General features: G+C 50.0%; 2 protein-coding genes across 11 annotated transcripts in view; one reads left to right on the forward strand and one right to left on the reverse strand.

Annotated features, from left to right (window-relative positions):
• Positions 1-888: 888 nt before the first annotated feature.
• Positions 889-14,202, reverse strand: TMEM18 (transmembrane protein 18). Of its 3 annotated transcripts, none has more exons than XR_004178149.1 (6): positions 13,324-13,559; positions 12,305-12,425; positions 9,627-9,681; positions 7,144-7,237; positions 3,196-7,063; positions 889-1,314 (listed from the first exon to the last, which is right to left on the reverse strand). XR_004178149.1 is itself a non-coding variant. In XM_031654897.1 (5 exons), the coding sequence occupies exons 1-5, from the start codon at positions 14,087-14,089 to the stop codon at positions 6,968-6,970; spliced, it is 423 nt and encodes a 140-aa protein (XP_031510757.1). In that variant the 5' UTR covers positions 14,090-14,202; the 3' UTR covers positions 4,342-6,967. The 3 variants fall into 3 exon arrangements, 1 of the variants encoding a protein (XP_031510757.1); XR_004178148.1 differs by lacking the exon at positions 13,324-13,559 and adding an exon at positions 13,162-13,317; XM_031654897.1 differs by lacking the exons at positions 889-1,314; positions 13,324-13,559 and adding an exon at positions 14,033-14,202 and having other exon boundaries at positions 4,342-7,063.
• Positions 14,100-22,953, forward strand: part of LOC103876662 — a 34,121-nt gene continuing 25,267 nt past the window's right edge. For 5 of the 8 annotated variants that reach the window (XR_004178145.1, XR_004178144.1, XR_004178143.1 and 2 more), the window contains exons 1-2: positions 14,100-14,214; positions 19,021-19,175. Coding sequence is in view for 1 of the 8 variants with exons in the window: in XM_031654896.1 (XP_031510756.1) it covers positions 17,115-18,023 (909 nt within the window). In the remaining 7 variants the exon portion in view is untranslated. The other 3 variants (XR_004178146.1, XM_031654896.1, XR_001893803.3) reach the window with 3 other exon arrangements.

Raw genomic sequence — 22,953 nt, forward strand, 5'->3', positions numbered from 1 at the left:
CTCTTAAAAAATCGATCATGTTCCGTGGTCATCACAAGAAGTGTCTTCACGCAGAATCTATCGTCAGACACGTCAGTGCCTCTCAAGAGTTCTCGTGAACAAATTTTTTACAATGACCATGTATTAATGTGCAGAATTCCACACCAGCTTGCAGCTCTTACCCTGGAAGACCCACTAATTGCACACATATTTCAATGTTCTGTCGACATAAAGGTGAAGCCCTGTAGGAGGGGGGTTGTAAACCTGCAGGACGATGGTGAAGACTCGGGAGGGAAATACATGAGAAAGTGCTGGGTGCCTTTGAAGCAGCCAGGAAACCCGCATCCACCTAGGCCGCACCTGCACTCCTAGGCTCCGCGCTGCTTCAGGCCGCGCCTGCGCTCCTACTCTCCACTGCTTCCGGCCGCGCCGGCACTCCCAGTCTCCACTGCTTCCGGCCGCGCCGGCACTCCTAGTCTTCACTGCTTCCGGCCGCGCCTGCTCTCCTAGTCTCCACTGCTTCCGGCCGCGCCGGCACTCCTAGTCTCCACTGCTTCCGGCCGCGCCGGCACTCCTAGGCTCCGCGCTGCTTGCGGTCTCTGGTTCTGCTCAGGACCGTGATTCCAGGGCGAAGCCTCTGACTCACCCACGAGCCCCGTGTGCGGCCTAGGGTTGGTGGCAGATGCAAACCCATCCCAGCCCAACCCGAGGTCATCAGTTACAAAGGACAGTGGCAGGGGAGACAAGGCCCCACAAATGTCCACTCAGTACTTTTCAGGACTTACATGCTTCTAATATGTGCCAGGTATGCTTTGAGACATTCTTGGATGGACTTTCTTGTGTTGTCAATACATAAGCTGTCTGAAATTTATTATTTGATTTGTCACATCAGTAACTTACAGAGAAGAATTTAAAGAGCAAAAAAGCCAACACGAGTAACTTTATTTATAAAGGTGTCACATTTCTTAGCAAGTAAATCCATTCCTAGGAAAACCATGGCTTCTGGCTTCAAATTCACAGTTTCTAAGGTCCCCCTTTTTTTACCTGGATGCTTCAGCAAAAGGATATTCAGTTTGGAGGCTAGAGAAGAGGCAGTGATGCTGTCTGGGTATTTCACAGGCATTTGTGTAATAAATGAAATGAACTTGGAAAGCATTTAAACACCAGCCACTCATCAGTGTGAGCTAAGTAACAGGTAAAATCATAAGGATAGTGCAGCGTGTTTGTCGTTGTAACTCGTTTAAACTGACTTCACTGTTGCGGGGTCTTCATGGTTCTTCTCTGAAAGTCACTTGTCAGCTTGGGAAGAGGTAGAACCTCAGCTCTTCATAGTTCCTGATGATACATAAAGCAAAAAACTTTTCGACTTTCTAAAACCTTTTCAACACAAGCTAAAGCCAAACTACAGACTAGCAAAAAAAAAAAAAAAAAAAAAAGAAGTATATGAACAGATTATTTACTAAAAAATCATTTGAAAAGTGTTAAACCTCACAGGTAACCACAGAAGTGCAAGTTAAAACAGATAAAACTTTCACCTATTACTCAGAAAAGTTTCTTTTTTATGTTGTTACTTAGTGCAGACAAGGATTTCAGGAAATATATACAACCAGTATTGGCATATGCTTTCTGAAACTTGATTTAGCAACATTTACCAACTGTCACATAAAAGTCATAGATGTTGATTAGACTTCACTTGTAAGAATTTATTCCAAGTCAATAGTGGAAATGTGGGCATGTGAGGCTGGAGATTTCTGTGTTGCTGACGTCAGGAAAACAATCAGAAAAATGCTGCATCTCTAGTATCAGTAACTGGTTAAGTAAATTTAGCCTATACCCCTACAATTTGTTTACTATGCAGGCACTGAAAATAATGTTATATAGTGAAATAGCGTCATGATAAAAGGGACTACATTACTTTATAGAAGATAGATTTACAGAAAAAAAGGGGCAATGAATTGACATTTAACAATTTTCTCCTGTTACAAAGACATCCAATGTTATATATGTTATATAAGATATAACCAAACATGGGTGAGGCAGAGGAATGAGCAGCACATGGAGGGCCGGGCTGTGAGTGAGCCGGGCTTAGGGATCCATAAACCCAGAGATGCAGACGCCCATCTCAGTCAGATGGAGCATCACCCCCACATACAACAGAACTCATGGAGGCAGATGCCCCACTCGCTCAGATGGATTATTAACCCCACCCACAACAAAACCCAGATATGCAGATGCCCAGCTCAGTCAGATGAAGCATTAACCCCACGTACAACAGAACCCAGAGATGCAGAAGCTCAGCTCACTCAGACGGAGCATCAACCCTACACACAACAGGACCCACGGAGGCTGACATCCAGCTCACTCAGATGGAGCAGGAGCTGTTGAAGGCTGTTTTGGCCCAGGACTGGAACAAAAGGCGGTGGCCCTGAGGCTTACAGAGCAGACCCTATGGCCACATGCTTGGCCTTAGGCCTCAGCTTGGCTGCCTGAAGGCTGCAGGGAGGTCCTTCTCTGTCATCGAGTTCCTTTCAGGGCCTGTGCCAGGGTCTGTGCCAGTCAGTGCCCACCCTGGCATAGGTGTTGTGCAATTTCTAATGACAACATGATTCGGAGACTATAAGAGCTGCAGCTTCCCCCAAAGTGAGGAAAAATCTAACTGTACAGGCTGCTGTGAAACTGGAACATCAGAGGAAGAGGAGCTAGAAAGCTGACCGGGCCGATGAGGATGCTTGCTATCAATTGTTCCAGCCCCACTCGAAACAAGCTGCCACCAAGGTGTGGCACCCACAGCCTGCCTGGGTCTTGCCGCCCCATCCTGCTGTCCCCATACAGTGACCAGGGCTTGGAGACATCTTTGCACCGTCCCGGGACTGGGCAGCGCCACCCCCTGGGTCCTCTTCTCTGCCCTGGCTCGCTCCCTTCCTGCCTCCGAGAACCCTGCATGTGGAGTCCAGCCCCGTCCTCCCCAGGTCACGACTTGCTGGTGTGGACGACCTCTCAGGCTCACCTGCCTCCTACCAAGCACACGATCCCCTCCCTGCGAGCCCTCCCTTCCCTGATCCCTCAAAGGGAAACAAACAGCAATCTTCTTCCCTCCGCAGACGAGGGCTCAGGGAAGCTCCATGCCTTGTCTCCTCACCAAGGGCGAGATCGTGGACACAGAGCCCTGACCACCCCCTCCACCTCCCTCTGGCCCAGCCTGTTGGTCCCTCCTACCTTCCGTGTCCATTCTCCACATGGCAGCCGGAGCCACGAGCTGAAAGCACACGCGTTCCTGGCCTGTCTCCTGGGCGGACCCTGGACGATGCCCATGCTGCTCAGGAGCTGGAGCCTCTGCAGGGCTGGGGCCTGTGCGGTACCCTGCCACCATCTCTCTGCACTCATGTCCTGCTGGGCTTGCCGGGTGTCCTTCTGTCCTGAACAGGCCACAGGGTCCCAGCTGAGGGCCTGTCCAGTGGCTGTTTCCCTGCCTGGCAGACCCCGATCCCTGCAGGGTTCCCTCTTCCTCTCATTTGCCTCAAATGCAAGTGCCCGTCAGCTGTGAAAGGGTCCCCGCTGCTGTGCCATGATCTTCCAGCAAGCACTGCCCTGGCACCACTCAGATAACTTAGATGCTCAGTAACTTCCTGTCCCTATGTGGCTCCTTGTTGGGACGAGAACCCAGGGCTCCACGCCTACACACCCACAAATGCGGCACACAGGTCCAGGAGGCTTCCCCCTTGGACCCAGGTCCTGCGTGTGGTCCCACGGCTGCTGGGAGGATTGTGTGCAGCCGTGGGGGCCACTGGAGAGGATGCCAGGCAACCTGTGCCTGGTCTCTCCTGGGCTCCATTCCCTGTGCCGATCTTAATCTGTAGCTTTTCACAGGGGTAACCATAGCCCTGACTGTGAGAGCTGCTGAGTCTGGGAGTCCCTCCAGGACACAGGGTGGTCCTGGGGACCCCTGACTTTCTTCACATTCTTGAAATCAGAATGCATTTTATAATAACCATTCTTTCAGTATGAGAGCGTGTAGATAAAACCTATGATGCAGATAACTTCTTTACTCTTTAGATGAGAATGTCTATTAGCATGGCTAGTCACTGGTTCTCATGGCTTCAGCAGAGGGGAAGGCTGCACTGAAAACGTGTTCTGGTTAACGTGGTCAAAGAAGAAGGGTGCTCCACCGAAGTCCAGACAAGGAAGCCTGAAGTTCTTTTCCAGAGAAAAGATGCTTGGACCTGACCGGTCCATCTCTGATGGCAATTCTCGTCTGTCTTTAAGCATCCCACTCAGCACCACTGTAGCTCCTTACCCTGCATTCCACCCCCGGCCCCCACCCCCCCTTTTAACATTTATTATTTTGTAAAGGGAGAGAACATGTTAACATTTCCTTGTACTTTATTTCTCACAGAAGCTAGCCATTCAGGCTGCATATTGCTTTCTGATTTGATATGCAGTATCTGTGCAAGGGGACTTTCTTCTACTGACAATGACACAATTGCATGTTTGTTGAAACTCAGCACCAGATGCTGCAGCAAAGGGACCTGCCAGACAAAGGTGGAGCTAAGTTCCAGGTGCTCCTGTTTCCAGTTACAGTAAGAAGCAAAATAAATACCATTTTTTTTGGGGGGGGGAAGAAAGCATACTACATATTATTAAAGATATATTTTATTGCATAGCTATCGATAAACGTAAGGTGTCACAGGTTTGGAATGTGAAAAATATATTTTTATCACAAACCTCCTTTCCTGTACTTTATCAGTAAAAACATTTGTTCTACTTAAACAGATGAAGCCCTCCAGTGAGTCAGCCACGTTTATGGAGCCTGAACTCAGTGTGCTCTGTGCAACCCCCAGGGCTTTCAAGTGGGATTACACCTGTGCTTTCATAAATTACTCAACTGCTGATCATTTTGGCTTCTACGACTTTCCCTAACATGAGGACAACATATCAAGACAATTGTTAACAATGCACTTTAAGGCACTGAATAGAAACTTACTACACAGTTAAAAATAAAATGAAGGTTGTTTTTATAAAAACAAAATATAACTGTTCCAAAACACAGACACACACACACACACATACTGAGTGAAAACCAAAGAACACAGGTCATGGTTTCACACTGACATGTCATCAGCGTCAAATTCATGCAAAGCGAGCAATATTGTTATACTACTTTATTGCAGGCAAACTGAGATCCAATCACATGGCCCCGTATGAAGTCCAAATAACATACAGATGGTGTATTAGTCTGTTTTCACACTGCTATAAAGATACTACCTGAGACCTGGTAATTTATAAAGAAGAGGTTTAACTGACTCAGTTCCACATGGCTGGGGAGGCCTCAGGAAACTTACAGTCATGGCAGAGGGAGAAGCAAGCACCTTCTTCACAAGGCGGCAGGAGAGACAGTGACAGCAGGGGAACCTGCCATGTTTAAAACCATCAGATCTTGTGAGAACTCCCTCTCTATCATGAGAACAGCATGGGGGAAACCACTCCCATGATCCAATCACCTCCCATCAGGTCCCTCCCTTGACACATGGGGATTACAATTTGAGATGAGATTTGGATGGGCACACAAGAGCCAAACAGAGGGTGAAAATGTTATACTAAAAATGCATAGTCTCTAGAAACTCCCTGGTTTCTTTTCTGTCAGCAAAGTCAAATATCTACACAGTGGCCCTGGACAATGCCGGCGGGGAGGACACATCACCTTAATCATCTTTCTGTCCCACCTCTCAGCCACAAAGGCCTGAGAGGGGCACGAACTTGGCTGGTCACCTCCACACCTCAACATTCTCTTCCCAGGCTTGTCTACTCAAAGATAACTGTGCCAATTACATTTTGAATCAGTAACTTTCAGAAATGCACAATTAGGTATGCTATCAGATACAATGCACAGTGAGTATTCCCTTATTGAACACCTATTTTTAAATATCTAGGTCTCCAACCACCTTTCATTCTTAAACCACAGGTCCAGATTTGTTAGGAACCAAGAACCACTGGGCAGGAGCTATTTCACAAAGTGCATATTGCAGAGTGACAGTATGCCTGTCCTAACAGAACTGGGAGCATTGTGTTCTCAAGCACCTAAATCAACAGAACATCAGGACATTACAGAAGACACGCTTCTCCATGGAGTGCTGACTTCAGGGCTTCCCTTCTGTCTTCAGTAAAGCAGCCCATAACTTTGTTAGAGAGGGCCTAGCCCTCTTGAGAATTGGTTCATCAAACTGAGATACAACGTATTTTCCAAGGGCTTCCTTCCAAGGTCTCTCCGCCCCACCGCTGCTGACATTTCATGTCAAGTCATTGTCTGTGGTGCAGCTGACCCAGGCACACAGGATTTTCTGCATCACCCCTGGGATCCACAGGAGAAGCCAGCACCACCACCCCCTCCAATGACAACCAACTGTCTCCAAATTTTGCCCCATTTCCTGGAAGGTGAAAACACCCTCACTGCGAACCATGGCATGTGCTAGAAAACACAGCACGAGGAGGTGGGCACGGCGCCCATGCACAGGACTGCAAGCCGCGGTACACGCTAGAAAACACAGCACGAGAAGGCGGGCACGGCGCCCATGCACAGGACTGCGAGCCGCGGCACACACTAGAAAACACAGCACGAGGAGGCGGGCACGGCGCCCATGCACAGGGTAGCACTGTTTATTTTTGAATTTCGTATTTTATATTTATAATTAGTACTAGTTACACATATGACATGGACTTCTTCAAATCAAACTCCCAGTTATGAAGCTCTGCAGACCATTCCCACAGCCTGACTACAAAGATCAGGCGCCTGAAGACGCATGTCCTGATGGATACATTCAGTGCTGGCTGAAAAGCCGACTTCAGTGTGTGCCTACCACTGTGGATATTTAAATAAAACAACAGTTTTTCAAACCACGGAGTCAGCTGGAAGGATGCCCACCCATGTGCACTGTAGCACTGGGAGCAGCCAGGGTGGATGGGAAGGACGCAAACTCCAAGCAGCTGCTGCCCCTCAGTCTTCTTTCCTTCTCCTTTTCTTCTCCTTTCTTCTCTCTTGTACATTCTTCAGGTCAGTCATCACATTCAGAGTCTTCCATACCCACATAATCTAAACACAAGTGTTTGAAACAGTTTACATTTGAAAAACAGACACAGGAAGAACGACAACTGCATGTGTCATCTACATACCACAATGATCATGGCATTCACCAGCAGCGGGGCTGAAAACACTATAGAAATGAACATCCCCCTGGAGTCGAAATACTGGTATTTTGAAAATAATCTGTTTAAAAAACAAAAACAAAAAATTACTAGGCAATACAGCCAAAAAGTTCTAGTGACACTGTTTATTTAACTAAGACTCTGGAGAGAGCTGATGTGGACTGAGATGGGGGCAACCCCCTCACTGGACCCACCCTTGGGAGCAGCCGTCATCTCCACTGCACTGTCCCCAATGCTCATTATGAAGAAAACACACTGGGTCACAGGACAGGGAGACACCACCCAGCAGCACGGGGAAGACCCCGAGGCCTCCCACAGCAGGGAGACACCACCCCGTAGCCCCTCTGGGTCAGCGGCACATCTGACCTCAGCTGGAAGACACTGATGACTTGAAATCCTTAAAACCTACAGAGTAAACGTCGACAATCCCCGTAATGAGAAAGAGACAGCAGCTGCATCTGCTCCACTGCTGCACTGGGAAGGAGTGGTGCCGGACCCTTCCATCCCTTTGGTTCTCACAGCAGTCCTCTTCTGTCAGTGCCAGTGCCTCTTTAGCAGAAGAGACTGAGGAAGGTGGAAGATCTCCACCTGCACAAGGCACAGCGCCAGGGAGGGCAGAGGATCTGCACATGGGTGTTGATGATTCTCGCAGCAGCCAGCACGGAAATGCCGTGAACAAAGCTAGTAATGGTGGGCAGTGGGTCAGCGCCTCGTGACCACAGGGTTCCCGCCTTGCTGGTGCTTATGCTCTAGCCCATGGGAGGCCCCAAAGTAAGAGGCAGCCAGTCTGAGCATGTGGCGAGTGCTGCTCTAGAGAAACGTGAAGCCTGTCGGGGGTGAGGGGGCCTCATGGACTCATAGGCACAGCCATGAGCGGCTGGGACAGAGCTGGCAGGAGGCCGCAGGGCATCACTGCAGGACTCTGTGTTTACTCTAGGTGACCTGAGGACACTCTGGAATGTTCTGAGGGGCAGTGCTTGGCTCTGAGGCCCACACTTCCCCAAGACACCCAAGAGGCTGGGCAGTAGGGGGATGGCGTAGGGACTGCTGCATGTCAGCAGCAGGTCAGCGAGGGTGGGGTGAAGGGCATGGGCCACACTGGGCTCGTGGTGACCTTAAAGGTGGAGGGATGGAGCTTCCTGAAAAATGCCCTATTACGTCTCTGGTCTAAGAAGCTGGAGGGAGAAGCCGCCCCTGTAAACAGAGGGGAGCACAGCAGTTGTCCTGAAGTGTGAATTTTGAGATGTTTGTTAGACGTCCTGGTGCCCAGTCCAACAGGTGGGACAGGCAGGAAACCCAGCACTTTTGAAACCAGGAGATCGCAGAGAAGCACTAAGACAGGAGGCTGCAGCCAGAGGGAAGGGAGGGGCCAGGAAGGTGCTGCAGGCTGCAGCTGGGTGTGGGAGGGCTTCAGAGAGGACGAGGACACTGTGCTGGCCTCTGGACAAGGTCAGGGTAACCAGGGACTGAGCACCACTCCTGGGACTGAACCACGTGGAGGCTCTGCGTCCAGGAGGAGAGGCGGGGTCCCCAGGGAGCCGCTTATGGCTAAGGAGGGGCAGGGGGGAGGGAGGAGAGAGACAGCGCGTGTGGCTGCAGGAATACGGTCCTGGAGGGAAAGGCTGGGCAGGCAGGAGCAGGGCAGGAGGAGGCCCAGTCAGGGGAGGGTTCGGAAACCCGGGCAGGGTCTAAGCAAAGGATTGCAGGGAGTGCTCAGCAACCCTTCGGTGAGGGCCCAGGATCAGCGTTCAGGGCTTATGGGCCACGAGGCCACAGTCTCAGCTACTTCCTGCTCAGAGTCTGGCCGTTTTACTTTTTTTCTGTTTTATATTTTAAAATGTAAAAACCATTTTTAGCTCACAGGTCACTCAAAAACAGTCAGTGAGGCCAGGTGGGTCTCATCTGACAGAGGCTGTGTGGTTCACCCTGGGCAGGTGCTGGGTTCTGAGTCCCCCTGGGAGGAAACCAGGGGTAGAGGAGGAGGCAGAGGATGCCAGCGGTGCCCCCGACATCAGGACGCGGGGCTGGGGGTGAGGCAGGCAGGTGCCTCAGACCACCCAGAAGCCCCCTACTCAGGTCCAGACTCGCCATGGAGCAGCCACCCTGCAGTCCAAGGGGGAGGGCACGGCTGAGGCCAGCACGGACCACGTTCTCTAAAACGCTGCAGTTTCTATTCTGCAGCTCAAATTCCCACAGTCATTTCTCTGGCTCTGCCATCAGCGGCCTCAGCCAGCACTGTCCAACAGTGCCGTACTCAGAGAGGGCCGCTCTGGCGCTGGGAAAGCATTTACAGAGTCGCCCTGGAGCCCACAACTCTGGACGCATGGGCACGGGTGTGCGCGGCTGCCGTGTTAGGATTCACTGTCTCCTCCGAGAGACCCACCGGCTGTGGGGGCGTTCCCAGGGACACCCCTGCATGGACCGGGTCACAGGCCCAGGGATGGGCTCACCTCCAGTTCATTGCAGCCGCCTCATTGATGTATTCAGCACAGTAGACTAAGATTACTGAAAAAAGGTGCAAGTCATGTTAGAATTTGGATGACCCGTTGTTACTCGTTATAAAGTTATACATTATTTACAGGAGAACACTGAATAGAAATGTCACTTTAATTTTAAACATAAGGTCACGTAAACATCCTAACACTGTCAACTTGTGGGACTCACCCATTTAGCATAAAGAAAACCAAGGCCAACAGTGCTCCAGTTCTCCAGTGCTCTATGGTCTCAGTCAGAGCCCGAGCTCAGGTCAGTACCTGCAGAGCCACTGCAGGAGCTGCCCGAGGCCCCAGGCTTCACCCAGGCATGGCTGGGCCTCACACATTTCCCCAGGGACAGCAGCCACAGATCAGCCTCACAGCACACAGCAGCAGGAGCTGACAGCCATGAGACCCAGAGCTGACAACCAAGGGCTTTTCATGCTCACACCTCCCGGACTGCCCTCGGGACACTGCGACTGAGATGACCACAGGAGGGGAGCAAACAGCTTTGGGGTGGTGGAGGCAAAGGCACAGGAGGGAGGGCAGGGGCCGGCGGGGGCGAGGCGAGGCGAGGCCTCTGTGCTCCCAGGAGCACAGACTTTAGGGACTGGCCCTGGGTCTCCAGCTAACTCATGGGTAATGCCGGGACTCAAACCCATGAGAGAGTGACCCATGCTACCATAAAATTAAATAAAATATAATTCAGCAGATTAAGAAAAATGTGATGCTTTAACTTCTAAGGTAAATCAAAATGTAAAAATCCTTTCATTCTTCTTGATTCACATCAGAAAGCAGATTAAACTAGGGGTTAGGGTGAGCAGTCCCTCCACGTCCTCCCTTCAGGAATGGACTCAATAAAGCAGAGGAAAAGGAGGCACAGGGAAAGAACCAGAGGGGAGTGGGGGGAGGAAGGGAAGGGGTGGGGGAGGAGGAGGAGGAAGGTCAGAGAGGGGCAGGAGGAGCAGGACAGCCAGACAGACGGGTAGGCTAACACAGGAGGTGGCGGGCACGGGTGTGGGGAGGAGGGTGTGGAGGGCTGAGGTTACAGGGGGAGGGTGGGGAGGGCGGTAGGCACAGGAGGAGGGCGGGCAGAGAGGGTGCCGCCAGGTGCTCCTCTCCAGCTTTTCCTGAAATGCACCCTGGAGCAGAGTCTGAATCTTGAATCTTGATGGTGCTAGTTATAAGCTGTGTAGCTGAGGGAGTCAGAACCTCTGTGTGCTTCATTTATAAAAATGGGCAAATAAAATCCAACTCTTAGGTTGGTTTGAGAAATGAATCACAGGAAATGTAACGGCAGGCAGCACAGTGTCTAGTATTACCCCGGTGTGAAAGCAGTCATCCTTCCCCTTATCCTAGAAAATATCACACCCTTGTGCAGTTCTCTAGCTGACAAAGCTGTTCAGATCCAGGAGCTCAGCTGGAGAAGCTGTCACCTTTCTTTGAGGTGCCTGCCTCAGGGCCTCTGCGTGGGGCATTCGCTCCCGCCCTCTGCCAGCATCTCAGTGCCTGGCTTCTGCCTATGCACCTTTTGCCCCTGGGTTCGCAGGGGACTGTGTGATTTAAATCAGGCAGCTCCTCCTGTTTCACCGTGTTTTTGGCTTTTCCATTACAACACTTGTCACTGTTGATAACAACACAGGTCTGTGATGAAGCACTGGTGCTGGTGTCCCCCAGGAATCTGTGGGAGGCAAAGGAGCCCTGTCCGCCTGGTCCACTCCAGCACTCCTCAGGGCACCCTCGATACAGAGCTTGCTCTGAGCACCTCACTTGTACAGGCCCCCGCTGCGATGCAAATACTCATCACTTCTCCAGTCTTTCTAAGATCATCTCTTCTTCGGATTTCCTGTTTGCACACAGCCAGCTAACTAAAGTTATCTAAAATTAGTTATTTTTAGCTACCAAGAACATCTTCCGTGTCTCCCCAATGTCCAGAGTCAAGAGGAGCCTGAGCCAGACCTCCAGGCCCTCCTCCCCTCTTCTACCCACAAGTGTTTGTAATGCTCAGCACCAGAAGTGCTTAGGTTCCGCAGAGCTGGCAGTTTCTCTGCCTCTGACCCACACCTTCCATCCATCTCAGTATCTGCACGTCAGGCTGCTGCCCTCCCAGGCCGTCACCTGCTCCCTCTCTTTTCTTATTAACATTTTACTCACTCTTCACACCCCGTGCCATGATTTCAGCTTTTCTGAATAATCTTTCTCAGTCATCCTGTGCAACTCCCTAACTTCTCTAAGTTCTGTAGCCCTTATCCTTGAAACCAAGTTGAGCAATGCCTTATTTTATGCACAGAACTTCTCTTTCCTGGTTTGCAATCTTCCTCCCATTCAAAGCAGTGCATAAGCAGAGCTGCCACCAAGGACACATCTTGTGTAAACAACAGCACTTCCGGAAACCCAGCTCTCCTGTGTGCAGCTGGTGCTCAGCACTTCCCTGGTAGGTAACAGGAACTCAACAGATTCCTTTCAACTCTAACATCCAAAAAGTACTTTCCTTCATAGCTTCCAAGAGAAAAATGGGAGTGCCCTAGGAGCAGGCGCCTGACAGAGGGTTGGGAGGTCTTATAAAAATATGTACATATTTTGAAGACACAGACCATACACAGTTTCATTTCACACAGTGATCTGAGTTGTGGAGTTTGTGTTGTTTTACTCACCTAGACACAGAAAGTGCCCAATCTGTAGTCTGTAGCTCCGGGAGGACAAGCAGGTGAGGAGCAGGCAGAGCGCATGGAAGGCAGCCAGCCCCATGAGCCAGGGCTCAGTCCAGTCCGTCTGCTGTAGGAACACACCAGCAGACACTCACTGACCTGCCCCACAGGGCCGGGCTCACAGCCCACCCACAGCCTTCTCCCAGGGCAGGGGGCAGGGGCCTCTCACTCCTGAGTCTTCCTGGGGCTACTCAGCAAGGTATCCGGAGAGCACTGCCAGGCCTCAGAGAAACATGGGGACAGGAAAGGGAGAAGGAACCAGGAGGATGCAAACAGGATTCTCCCCTCAGTGCAACTATAATTCATGGAATTCAAAGTTCAAGCACACAGAACTGAAGGCATCTCTGACGTGCCCCTTTTGTTGGTGGAACAGAATCATGTTTTTAAGCTGGGTATAATTAAAGGAACTACCATCCTTTATAACAATACTTGGTGATAATAATTGGTGACGACAAGGACATTAAGTGGATTGCTCAAAGAGATGAACTTGGCTCAACCCCAAAGGTAAAACACGAATCATCATTTCAGGCTCCTTAGTCAGCACTGAAGGCCTCCGGGAATCTGAGTCATCGCCACGGGCACAACTTGATTTTCTCCAAACTCTCTGCAATACACTGAACCCTCCAGACAGTACTGCACTCCGCCGCCTCCTGGACTCCCCGGGACCCTGCCGTACCTGGGGACAGTGTCTGGCTCAGGGACCTGAAGTAGCCAAGCTCAGATCCACTGCTGCCCAGTCCCCAACTGATGCTCAGACGCCAATCCCAGCAGTCCTCAACCCTTGCCATCCCCTCCTTGAGCACCTTCCTGCATGAGACAAGCCCTGCCCTCCAAGCTGCAGCCCCGCACAGCCCTCCAGGACTCCTGTAAGTGTCACTGCTCTCTGCTGGGGGCCGCAGCAGCCTCTCCAGAGCCGCGCCATGAGATAAGGACACAAGTGCATCTGCTCGCATCAATTCACCAACCAGACGACCAGAGGCAGGGAGGTGAGGGGAGCACGGCTTTCTGCCCAGACCCCATCGAGTGCCCATGCCACCCCTGGGCGGCCACTCGGGGCGCGGGCTCCCCTGGGACCTGCCAGACCAACCGGGCAAAGCGCAGGCCCCGCCCACACAGGGGCAGGGTTCCTCCGTGCCACGCCCACACGCTCAGGCTCCACCACGCACGCCCAGTCACATTGCCAGGATCCGCCCACATGGCCCAAGCCCCGCCCGCAAGACGCTGACTCACGGGCATGCACCTCCCACACGAACAAAGCCCTGCCCCTCGCGACCCGCCCACAAAACTCAGCCACGCCCTCACGGTGCGGGACGCGCGCCCAGCCCAAGCCCCGCCCGCACGGCCCAGGACCCCGCTCACTGCGCACGCTCCGCCCCAAGGCCCCGCCCCGCCCCGCCCCGCCCAGCGGCCCAGGACCCCGCCTAGCACTCGCGCCCCAACGCCCGGCCCCGGCCCCTTCCCACAGGTCCCAGGACCCCGCCCAGGGCGCGCTACACCGCCCCGCCCCGAGCCACTCCCACAGGTCCCAGGACCCCGCCCAGCGCGCGCGCTCCGCCGCCAGGCCCCGCCCACGGTCGGCGCCTTCTTGGCCACAGGCTAGGTTCTCCGTGGGGCAGACCCAACGCCTCTCCGCCGTCCTCCCCCGAACTGGTGGTTACGCAGGCCGCGAGTTACCATGAGCACGGCTGGGATGCTGACGGGGAAAGAGGTGACGGAGAACGGGGACGGCATGGTGCCGAGAAGGCCGCCCTCACAGCAACCGCCGAACCCGGCCTGGCCGCAATCCACGGAGGAGGGCGCCAAATCTTCTCTCGTGAGATCTGCGCTTCTCACGAAACCTGCGCTTCCTTCTCGCGGTAATTTCGTGGCGTTTGCTAGCTCCAGATATCGCGATAGTTCCAGGTGTTCGTTGTAGTATGGACAAATTACTGTCGTGCGGTGGCAGTTGTGCTCGCTCCGCCGGGAGGCCCAGGGCGTCTTTAGTGCTTTAACAGAGGAGCAGGCGGAGGCGGGTGGGGCTTGGAAGGCTTGTTTCAAAGGATCGGGGCGCTGTGCCGTCACGCCAGCCTCTGTCCCACCTGGGACTCCCTAGAAGGGTCAGTGAGGACGGTGTCCGCCCCAAGACCCCGCAGGAGCTGGGGACATTGCCCACTCCTTGGACCCTGCAGGACCTGGGAAGGTGTCTGCTCTTGGGATGCTCAGGGCAGTGCACTCTTGGTCTGGATCAGCTTAGGGTTATCTCTCTTCGCTTTGGAGATTTACCAGGTGTTTTTAGCTCCATTTCCTTGTTTAACGACAGATATAAAAATATAAAGTTAAGTTTCTTACAGCGAATTTCTTTTTTCCCTTTATTTTAACATTTATAACCCAACTTTGAGATTTTCAAATTAAACATTTTATTATTTTAACATCATGAATTATTAAGTGTATATGCTTTCATTGCATATGTTAGCTCTTGAACTAGTTTAATGTTTGTAAAAATAGTTCTAGTGGTGAACTTTTTTTTTTAATAGCTTTAACCCCTCCCAGATCTTTCTTAAAATCTTTCCACAGTGTAGTCATTTCTGCTCATGCTACTTAACATGCATTCTCTCATTTCAGCGTAGAAGAAGGTCATGGTTTCTTATGGGAAAACATTTCTTTCATTGATATTTTTCGGCATTCTTCCTATATTCAACTCCAGGAACATCCGTTAGGTGGATAGTGCATCTTCCTCTCTTTTGTGTTTCTCAACCTTCCTCTCAAAACATCACGTCTGTTGTTGCTGAGTTTCGGAAATCTCGGCCTTGGCCTTCCTTTTTTTTTTTTTTTTTTTTTGGTGTCTCGCTCTGTTGCCCAGGCTGGAGTGCAATGGTGCGATCTGGGCTCACTGCAACCTCCGCCTCCCGGGTTCAAGCGATTCTCCTGCCTCAGCCTCCCGAGTAGCTGGGATTACAGGCGTTCGCCACCTCGCCTGGCTAATTTTGTTTTTTTTTTTTTTGTACTTTTAGTAGAGACGGGGTTTCACCATGTTGGCCAGGCTAGTTTTGAACTCCTGACCTCAAGTAATTCACCCGCCTCAGCCACCCAAAGTGCTGGGATTACAGGCATGAGCCACGGCGCCCAGCCGGTGTGATAGTTTTCACCTGTGTCCATTTTCACTCCCCTGTGCTTGTTCAGCTATTTTCAACAGGACCTTTCAGTTACAGGGAGTAGATCTGTCCTCTTCAGTTCAGCCTGTTACTGTGTATCTCCCTGATGATATTTCGTTACTATGTGAAGCATCACTCTATTAATTTCCATGGGTTAGTTTCATCGTCAGTCCTGTCTGGTGCCTGCCTTTCTTTTGTGGGGTCTGTTTTCTTGTAATTTCGGGTCAGACTCTTCTAGCTGTTAATATTAACCACAGCCTATCTATGGTCACTGGGATTTTTTCTCCTCATCTTCCCCTCAGCCTCCCCTCCCAGATCTTTCACATGTGCGCCCTGGCACCCACGCTTCCAAAATTGTTAAAACTCTGCCCCTCAGCAGCTTCACTCTGTCCTAGGACATTCATCTTCCACATTTCTCCTGCCCCGCTGTTCTGAACAACGGTAGGCTGCCGGACATTTAGACGTGAAGCTCGTGAAATGTCGCCAATCTGAGATGTGCTTTAATTTCAAACATACACCATCTTTCAAAGACTTTGTACCAAAATGTAAAATATATTATCAACAATTGTATTATTTTGCTTACATGTTGAAATTAATATTTTGGACATACTGGACCAAATAAAATATATCAATAAAATTAATCTTTTTCTCTTTACTATTTTAATGTGGCCACTAGAACATGGCCTACTCTCTGTGTTGGTATGTGAATGCTGACCTGGACTCTATTCCATTTACCTGGAATTTTATGCTTTCAGAAAGGACTGAATAAATCCGTGACCAGAATAAAGAAGACTCAGTTTTATTTATTTCGTTGCCTTGCCTTGCCTTTTCCCTTCCCCTTCCTTCGCTTTCCTTTCCCTTTCCTTTCCTTTTTTTTTTTCTTTTTTCTTTTTTTTGCGTTTTGCTCTTGTTGCCTAGGCTGGAGTGCAATAGCAGGGTCTCGGCTCACTGCAACCTCTGCCTCCCGGATTCAAGCGATTCTCCCTGCCTCAGCCTCTCAAGTAGCTGGGATCACAGGCATGTGCCACCACACCGGGCTAATTTTGTATTTTTAGTCGACACGGGGTTTCACCATGTTGGCCAGGCTGGTCTCGAACTCCTGACCTCAGGTGATCTGCCTGTCTTAGCCTCCCAAAGTGCTGGGATTACAGGTGTGAGCCACCACGCCTGGCCCAATTTTGTTTATTTCTAAAATAGCTTCACAAGTTGATTCACTTATATTTAATCCACATACAATTGATTTTCAAGAGCTTTATTAATGGGTAAAATACATTTGTGAGCTGTAATGTATTCTACAAATTAAAGCCAGTACTTGATAGCTCTCTTGCTCTCTGTGTTGCTCAGGTCCCAGCAGGCAGCCGATTGTTTAGATGGAGAGACCACAGGGGAGAGCTGCCCATTGCTGTGGGGGCAATGAGGAGTTGTGGAGGAAAGGAGAGGCACCAAGACCAGGTCTGTGTCCTGTGACCCAGAGGCAGCCTTGGGAGGGGTGTCTGTCTAGGAAGAGCCCCCTCCTCAGGGAACTCTGAGGGGCACAGATATCCCACAGGCACCCTCAGAGCAGCTCCCTCGAGACCCCAGTGTCTGTATCTCCACCACCTCCCGTCAGCAACTCTTCCATCTTCATGCCGGCTCCTGAGCAGCCCTTCAGGGTCAGGGTCACAGGATCTCTGCCTGGGGACCCTTCCTGCATTCAGTGCAGAAGCAGGTGGTGCCCTCGACGTTCTGCTTCACATTGTGATGCTCATTCCGCGACCTTCAGGGTCAAGCTGACATGCGCCGTCAGCTGCCCAGGGTCTGTGTGGCCTCTACCCATCTGCACACCAGGTGTGGCACCTGCACCTGTCCTGCGAACCAGCTGCGTGACCTGCATGCGTCCACTGGTGCAGTTGGGAGGAAGGCCAGCGCCCAGGTGGGCACACAACACAGGCCCCGTCCCTAGCGTTGATAGTCGGTCAGGAAGTGTCCAGGCCATCACCTGGGCCCTTGAGCCCTCAGTCACTACCCAGAGTGAGTCAGGACCTGCTTCCCCAGGAAGAGGAGCCCGGAGCACCGGAGGCTTCGCCGGCTCTACCTGGGACTGCACACAACACCATGCAGAGACCCTGCAGGCCAGGGCCGCCATTGTCCTCCACAGTGAGGCTGTGGAATCAGGGCCCCCGTCCCAGGTGCCCAGGGCCATGAGGACCTGTATCTGTGCAGATGTCCCCCTGGAATCGGGGCCAGGTGGGCACCGCCACGAGTTCACCATGGCTTGTGTTTTCCACGTTGTGGAAGTCAAGTGTTGCATGGTCTGTGTTTTGGTGATGGTAGTCGGGGTCCTAGCTCCAGGGTCACTAATTTGGTCCTTCTACTGCAATAGCAAGTGCTTGGGGATTAGTGGTCCAGGACCAGGGGACACTGCAAGTGACCGGGAATGTCTGCTCTGGTATTGGGAGGAGCCACAGCCAGGCCGACATGGGCAGGATCCCCTGGACCTGGCCTCCATAACCCCATGCCAGTGGGGTGCCAGGTGCAGACCCCTGGGCTGGTGACAGCTCAGACAGTGCCAGGAAGCCCAGGAGGGTTGGACCCTGGGGGACGGCAGGGTGCATCTCAGGAAAGGTTTAAACACTGTAGCACACCCAAATAATTATGTGAGCCCAGAGGGTTCATTCCTGAAGACATCATGGTCAATAACATAGATCCCTGAGATCCCTGAGAGCCGGACTCTGGGCGAATCAGGCCATAGAAGTGCCCTGATCTCCACCACTGTGTTCTCCATTTATCCCCATTGAACTTGCCAAGCTCAGCAACAGCCTGCAGGACACTGACCTCACGGGTTGGGTCCAGGACCCCAGGGGGCTTCTATGCGGGTTCCTGGTTCCTGGTTCCTCCCTTTGTGCCTCTGGGTCCAGGACCCCCGGCGGCTTCTGTGGGGGTTCCTGGTTCCTCCCTCTGTGCCTCTGGGCTGCACCAGTTTGACCTTAACGTGTAATCTGGTTGCTCTGTCAGTTTATACAATGCGGTTTACAATAAAGCATTTGACAGTAATGCTTAATTTATCATTTCCAAAGCTCTTATTCCTTTCTGAACATTCTCAGGTGGTATCATTTCCTCTCAGACTAAAGTTAGCATCCCATGCAGTTCAGTTCTGTGGGGGATGAATCGGCTTCATATGAAAAATGGTCTTGTTTTGTCTTCATTTAAAAAGATAGTTGTGCTGTGAATTGTCGTTGAATACTGTTTTTCTTTCTTTTCTTTCAGCACGTGAGAGATATTCCACAGCCTTCTGTCTGCCATAGTTTGTTGTAGAAAAGCAGTGATGTTTCTAATCCTCATTTTCCCACGGATATTGTGTCATTTTTCTGTTTTCAGAATATTGTCTTTATCTTGGTTTCAGCAGTTTTACTACGATGTGCCTAGAATTAGTTTTCTTTGTATTCATGTTGCTTGTGTTGGATAAATTTCTTGATTGTGTGAATTTATATTGTTAAATTTTAGCATGATTTCTTCATTTTTTTTCTCTCATTCTTTTTTTTCCTTTATTAGATGAAGACTGAACATTAGACTTCCCACGATTGCAGAACTGACCTTCGCTGCAGCTGTAAAATCGCGGCAAGGCTGGATTCATCCCGGCAGTGGGTGCAGGCCCTAATTCCCGTCACTGAGCAGGGATAAGGCAGGAAGCTCTACCTCTGATTACAGTAAGGGAATTGTTCTGATTCTGAGTGTGTCTGTTCGCTAGAGTGGGCCGCACTTCCCTGGTTCTGCAATTGTGGATCATTTAGCATGACTTGTTGGGCATTGCAAATGTCATGTCGTGGAGAGTCTAGGCTCTGTTATTTTTTCCATTTGTGTGTGTGTGTGTGTGTGTGTGTGTGTGTGTGTGTGTGATGGGGCCATTAAGTTGGTTTGACGAACTGCAAACTATGCCTGTTGAACCGCAGCTGAATTCTCAGTTTGGTTCTTTTATCCTTGTGTTTCGTGGAGTTTGCGTCACACATTCAAGGTTCAGATGTCAACTGAGTTCTGGGCAGAAGTTATACACAGAATTTGGGGTTCTCTGTCTCTGATTCTCCCCTTCCTTCTCAAGTTTTAGCAGGCATGTTCCCAGTTTCTTCACGAGGGAAAGACCAAGGGTTTTCTGTTAGTGTTTTGGCAACTCTGCATTGCATGGCGTCAGACTCACCCCTAAGCTAAAAACCATAAAAACCCTCTTTCCCTTTGTTTCTTCCACACATCACACTCCCCTTCCATAATCCATGCTTTTCATCCCCATTCACTGCCTTTAGGGAGTTAATTTTATATTTGTTCTTTGTCTATAGATTTCCCTTGCAGGAGAGTGACATTAGACGGGCTGACTTGACCACCATGGGAAACAGATACCCAGAGATGGACACATTCCCTAAATGCTTCTATGCTGCCCTGTGGGAGAGGTTATTCTACTCACATGAGGAAACTGAGGCTCAGAAGTAGCATCCTTTGCCTGAAAGGACTAATAGCTCATGAGCGCTGGAAGCGTGGTTTGGTGTCTGACTTGGCCAATTCCAAAGCTGGTATGATTTTCACCAGCACTCAGATGCATTCTTCCCTGAAGTGACCCTCCCTACCCAAAAAAAAGCTATCCCTCCCTTTTCCTCTTAGAAAATTCTTTTGTATATTAGGAAATTATTAGGAAATAATCATTTCTCTCCAAAAGTAACACACTGAGGAGGCAATATCTGAGGGTTTTGCCCAAATATGGCCTTTCAACCTCTGAATTAATGCCTCCAGAAATTCCAGGATGTTTGTTCATAGCATTTTTATTCTAACCCTCCTTAATCAGTGAAACGGTTTGTCTGTGTCCCTACCCAAATCTCGAATTGTAGCTCCCATAATCCCCATGTGTCATGGGAGGGACCCCATAGGTGGTAATTTAATCAAGGGGCCAGTTACCCTCATGCTGTTCTCCTGATAGTGAGTTCTCATGAGATCTGATGGTTTTATAAGGGGCTTTTCCCACTTTTGCTGGGCACTTCTCCTTGCTGCTGCCATGTAAAGAAGGACGTGTTTGCTTCCCCTTCTGCCATGATTGTAAGTTTCCTGTGGCCTCCCCGTTCCTGAGGAACTGTGAGTCAATTAAAGCTCTTTTCTTTATAAATAACCACGTCTTGAGCAGTTCTTTATAGCAGCATGAGAATGGACTAATACAATGGGTTAGAAACATCAAGGACTCCAAAGCAACTTTTCTGATCCCTGAAAATGGCAAGGTTTGCAACTTCCTGCCCGTGTCTGTTCTATGCCTGGCCGTCTGGCTGTGCCCAGCCTATACAGGCTGGACTCATCTTTCCTCCTGTTTCTATGGCAGCCCTCTCAGAGAGCCAGCAGGGGCACATCTCTGCTCTCCTATGACCTTGAGGCCTCTGGCTACCTTCAAGGCAGCCACTTTTATTTTCTCTGACAATTCAGGGCAGGTAGGGAAGACTTGTGGGTGTCCCAGGCTCTGGGCAATGATTACTGGGGTTTACCATCCTACTTGTTTGTAATGCACTATAGCTCACTCAAGCATAATTTTAAATGCAGTAGTTAAATGGCAGTGACATTTCCAGTTCCACTTAAAGCAATTATAGCTCATTCTGACTGAATTAATAGGCCCAGGCTACCCTGCTGGCTGTGGTTTACCCTGTGTTCACTTAGGGGTACCTGCTGTTCTCTTGGCATCACAGAGAGACACAAGTCCCCAGGATGGATGGTACAAGTATGAAATGCCTGTTTGAGATGAGAAGCCAAAATCAGCAGGGGATTATTCCTGAGCCTTTAATATGCAGATCGGCCTTTGGAGTTCATTGATTGTTAGGGCAGTTTCTCTGACATAAAAATTAGTGTTCAGAAATTTGCACACACACAGAGAATGAAGCTGGCAGGATTTAACCTGCCCAGTGTACATTTCTCTTCGGTTCAAATTCACATCTTGACATATGTTGATGAGTTTAGGCTGATGTGTCTTGTAATGATGTTGGAATTCAGGGAAGTTTATGCTAATCTTCATGTGAAGTGGTCCTTCCGTAGGAATTGCTGTGGTTCTCCGACTGACATTCTACACTACTGTGTGACTTCCTGGGCCACTATCATGAGACACTACAGCCTGGGCAGCTTAAACAGCAGAAACTGACTTCTTTACAGTTCTGGAGGCCAGCAGTCTAATATTAAGACATTGACAGGTTGGTTCTTTCAGAGGCCTTTCTCCTCGGCTTGCAGACATGTCTCCTCCCCATGTCCTCACAGGGTCAGCCCCCTGTGTGTGTCTGTGTTCTGATCTTGTAAGGACACCAGTCACGTAGGATCAAGGCCAACCTTTATATACTCATTTAACTCACGTTCCTTATAAAGGCCTCATCTCCAATCACTGTAGCCTTCTGAGATGCAGGGTTTGGACCCTGACATATAAATTTGGGGACACAAGTTGGCCCACAACACCACCAAGGGTACCACTGAGCACAGACAGAACTTGGTTCTCTTTCCATTTTCTTCTCTCAAATTTTATAAGCGTGTGGAATATCAAGAAGAAAATGGACCTTAGATCAGGGAAGATTTTATGTGAATATGAGTTCTCTCACTTGGAATGACCTTAGAATACTAGTTTTGATTATCAAAGCCTCAGCTTGCCTGTGTGAGAATGAGGACAATAATACTTTTCTAATGGGTGGTTTTAAGGATTTGGGATGAAATGCCTTAAATGCCCAGCTCTGTGCCAGACACATGGCACATGCTTAATAAGGACCAACCATTAGGACTGGAATGTTGCCTCCTCTAAGGATAAAGGTGTTTATCCTGCTGTTCTCAGGGGGTCCTCTTTTTATCTCTTCTTTTTAGTGCATGAGACCAACACTGTTTATTTACAAATATTTTCTGCACATGTTGATATAATGATGATGGAAAACACAGTATTGCTTCCTTTATTTTTTGGGTGGTGATATGGTTTGACTTTGTGTGTTCTCACCCAAATCTCATGTCAAATTGTAATCCCCACATGTCAGGGAAGAAACCTGGTAGGAGGTGATGGGATCATGGGGGAGGATTTCCTCCATGCTGGTCTCGTGAGCTCTCATGAGTTCTGATGGTTTAAAAGTGTGACACTTCCCACCTTACTCTCTCTCTCTCTTACTGCCATGTAAGTAAGACATACCATGCTTCCCCTTCACCTTCCACCATGATTGTAAGTTTCCTGAGGTCTCCCTAGCCATGGAGAACGATGAATCAATTAAACCTATTTTCTTTATAAATTACCCAGTCTCAGGTAGTTTTTTTATATAAAAGGGTGAAAACAAACTAATACAGAAAATTGGTACCAGAAGTGGGGTACTGTTATACAGATACCCGAAAATGTTGAAGCAGCTTTGGAACTGGGTTACAGGGAGAGGTTGCAACAGTTTGGAGGGCTCAGGAAAAGGCAGGTAGATGTGGGAAAGTTTGGAACTTCCTAGAGACTTGTTGAATGGTTTT

Source organism: Papio anubis, chromosome 14 (assembly GCF_008728515.1).
Source record: "Papio anubis isolate 15944 chromosome 14, Panubis1.0, whole genome shotgun sequence".
In the NCBI taxonomy this organism is placed as follows: Eukaryota; Metazoa; Chordata; class Mammalia; order Primates; family Cercopithecidae; genus Papio; species Papio anubis.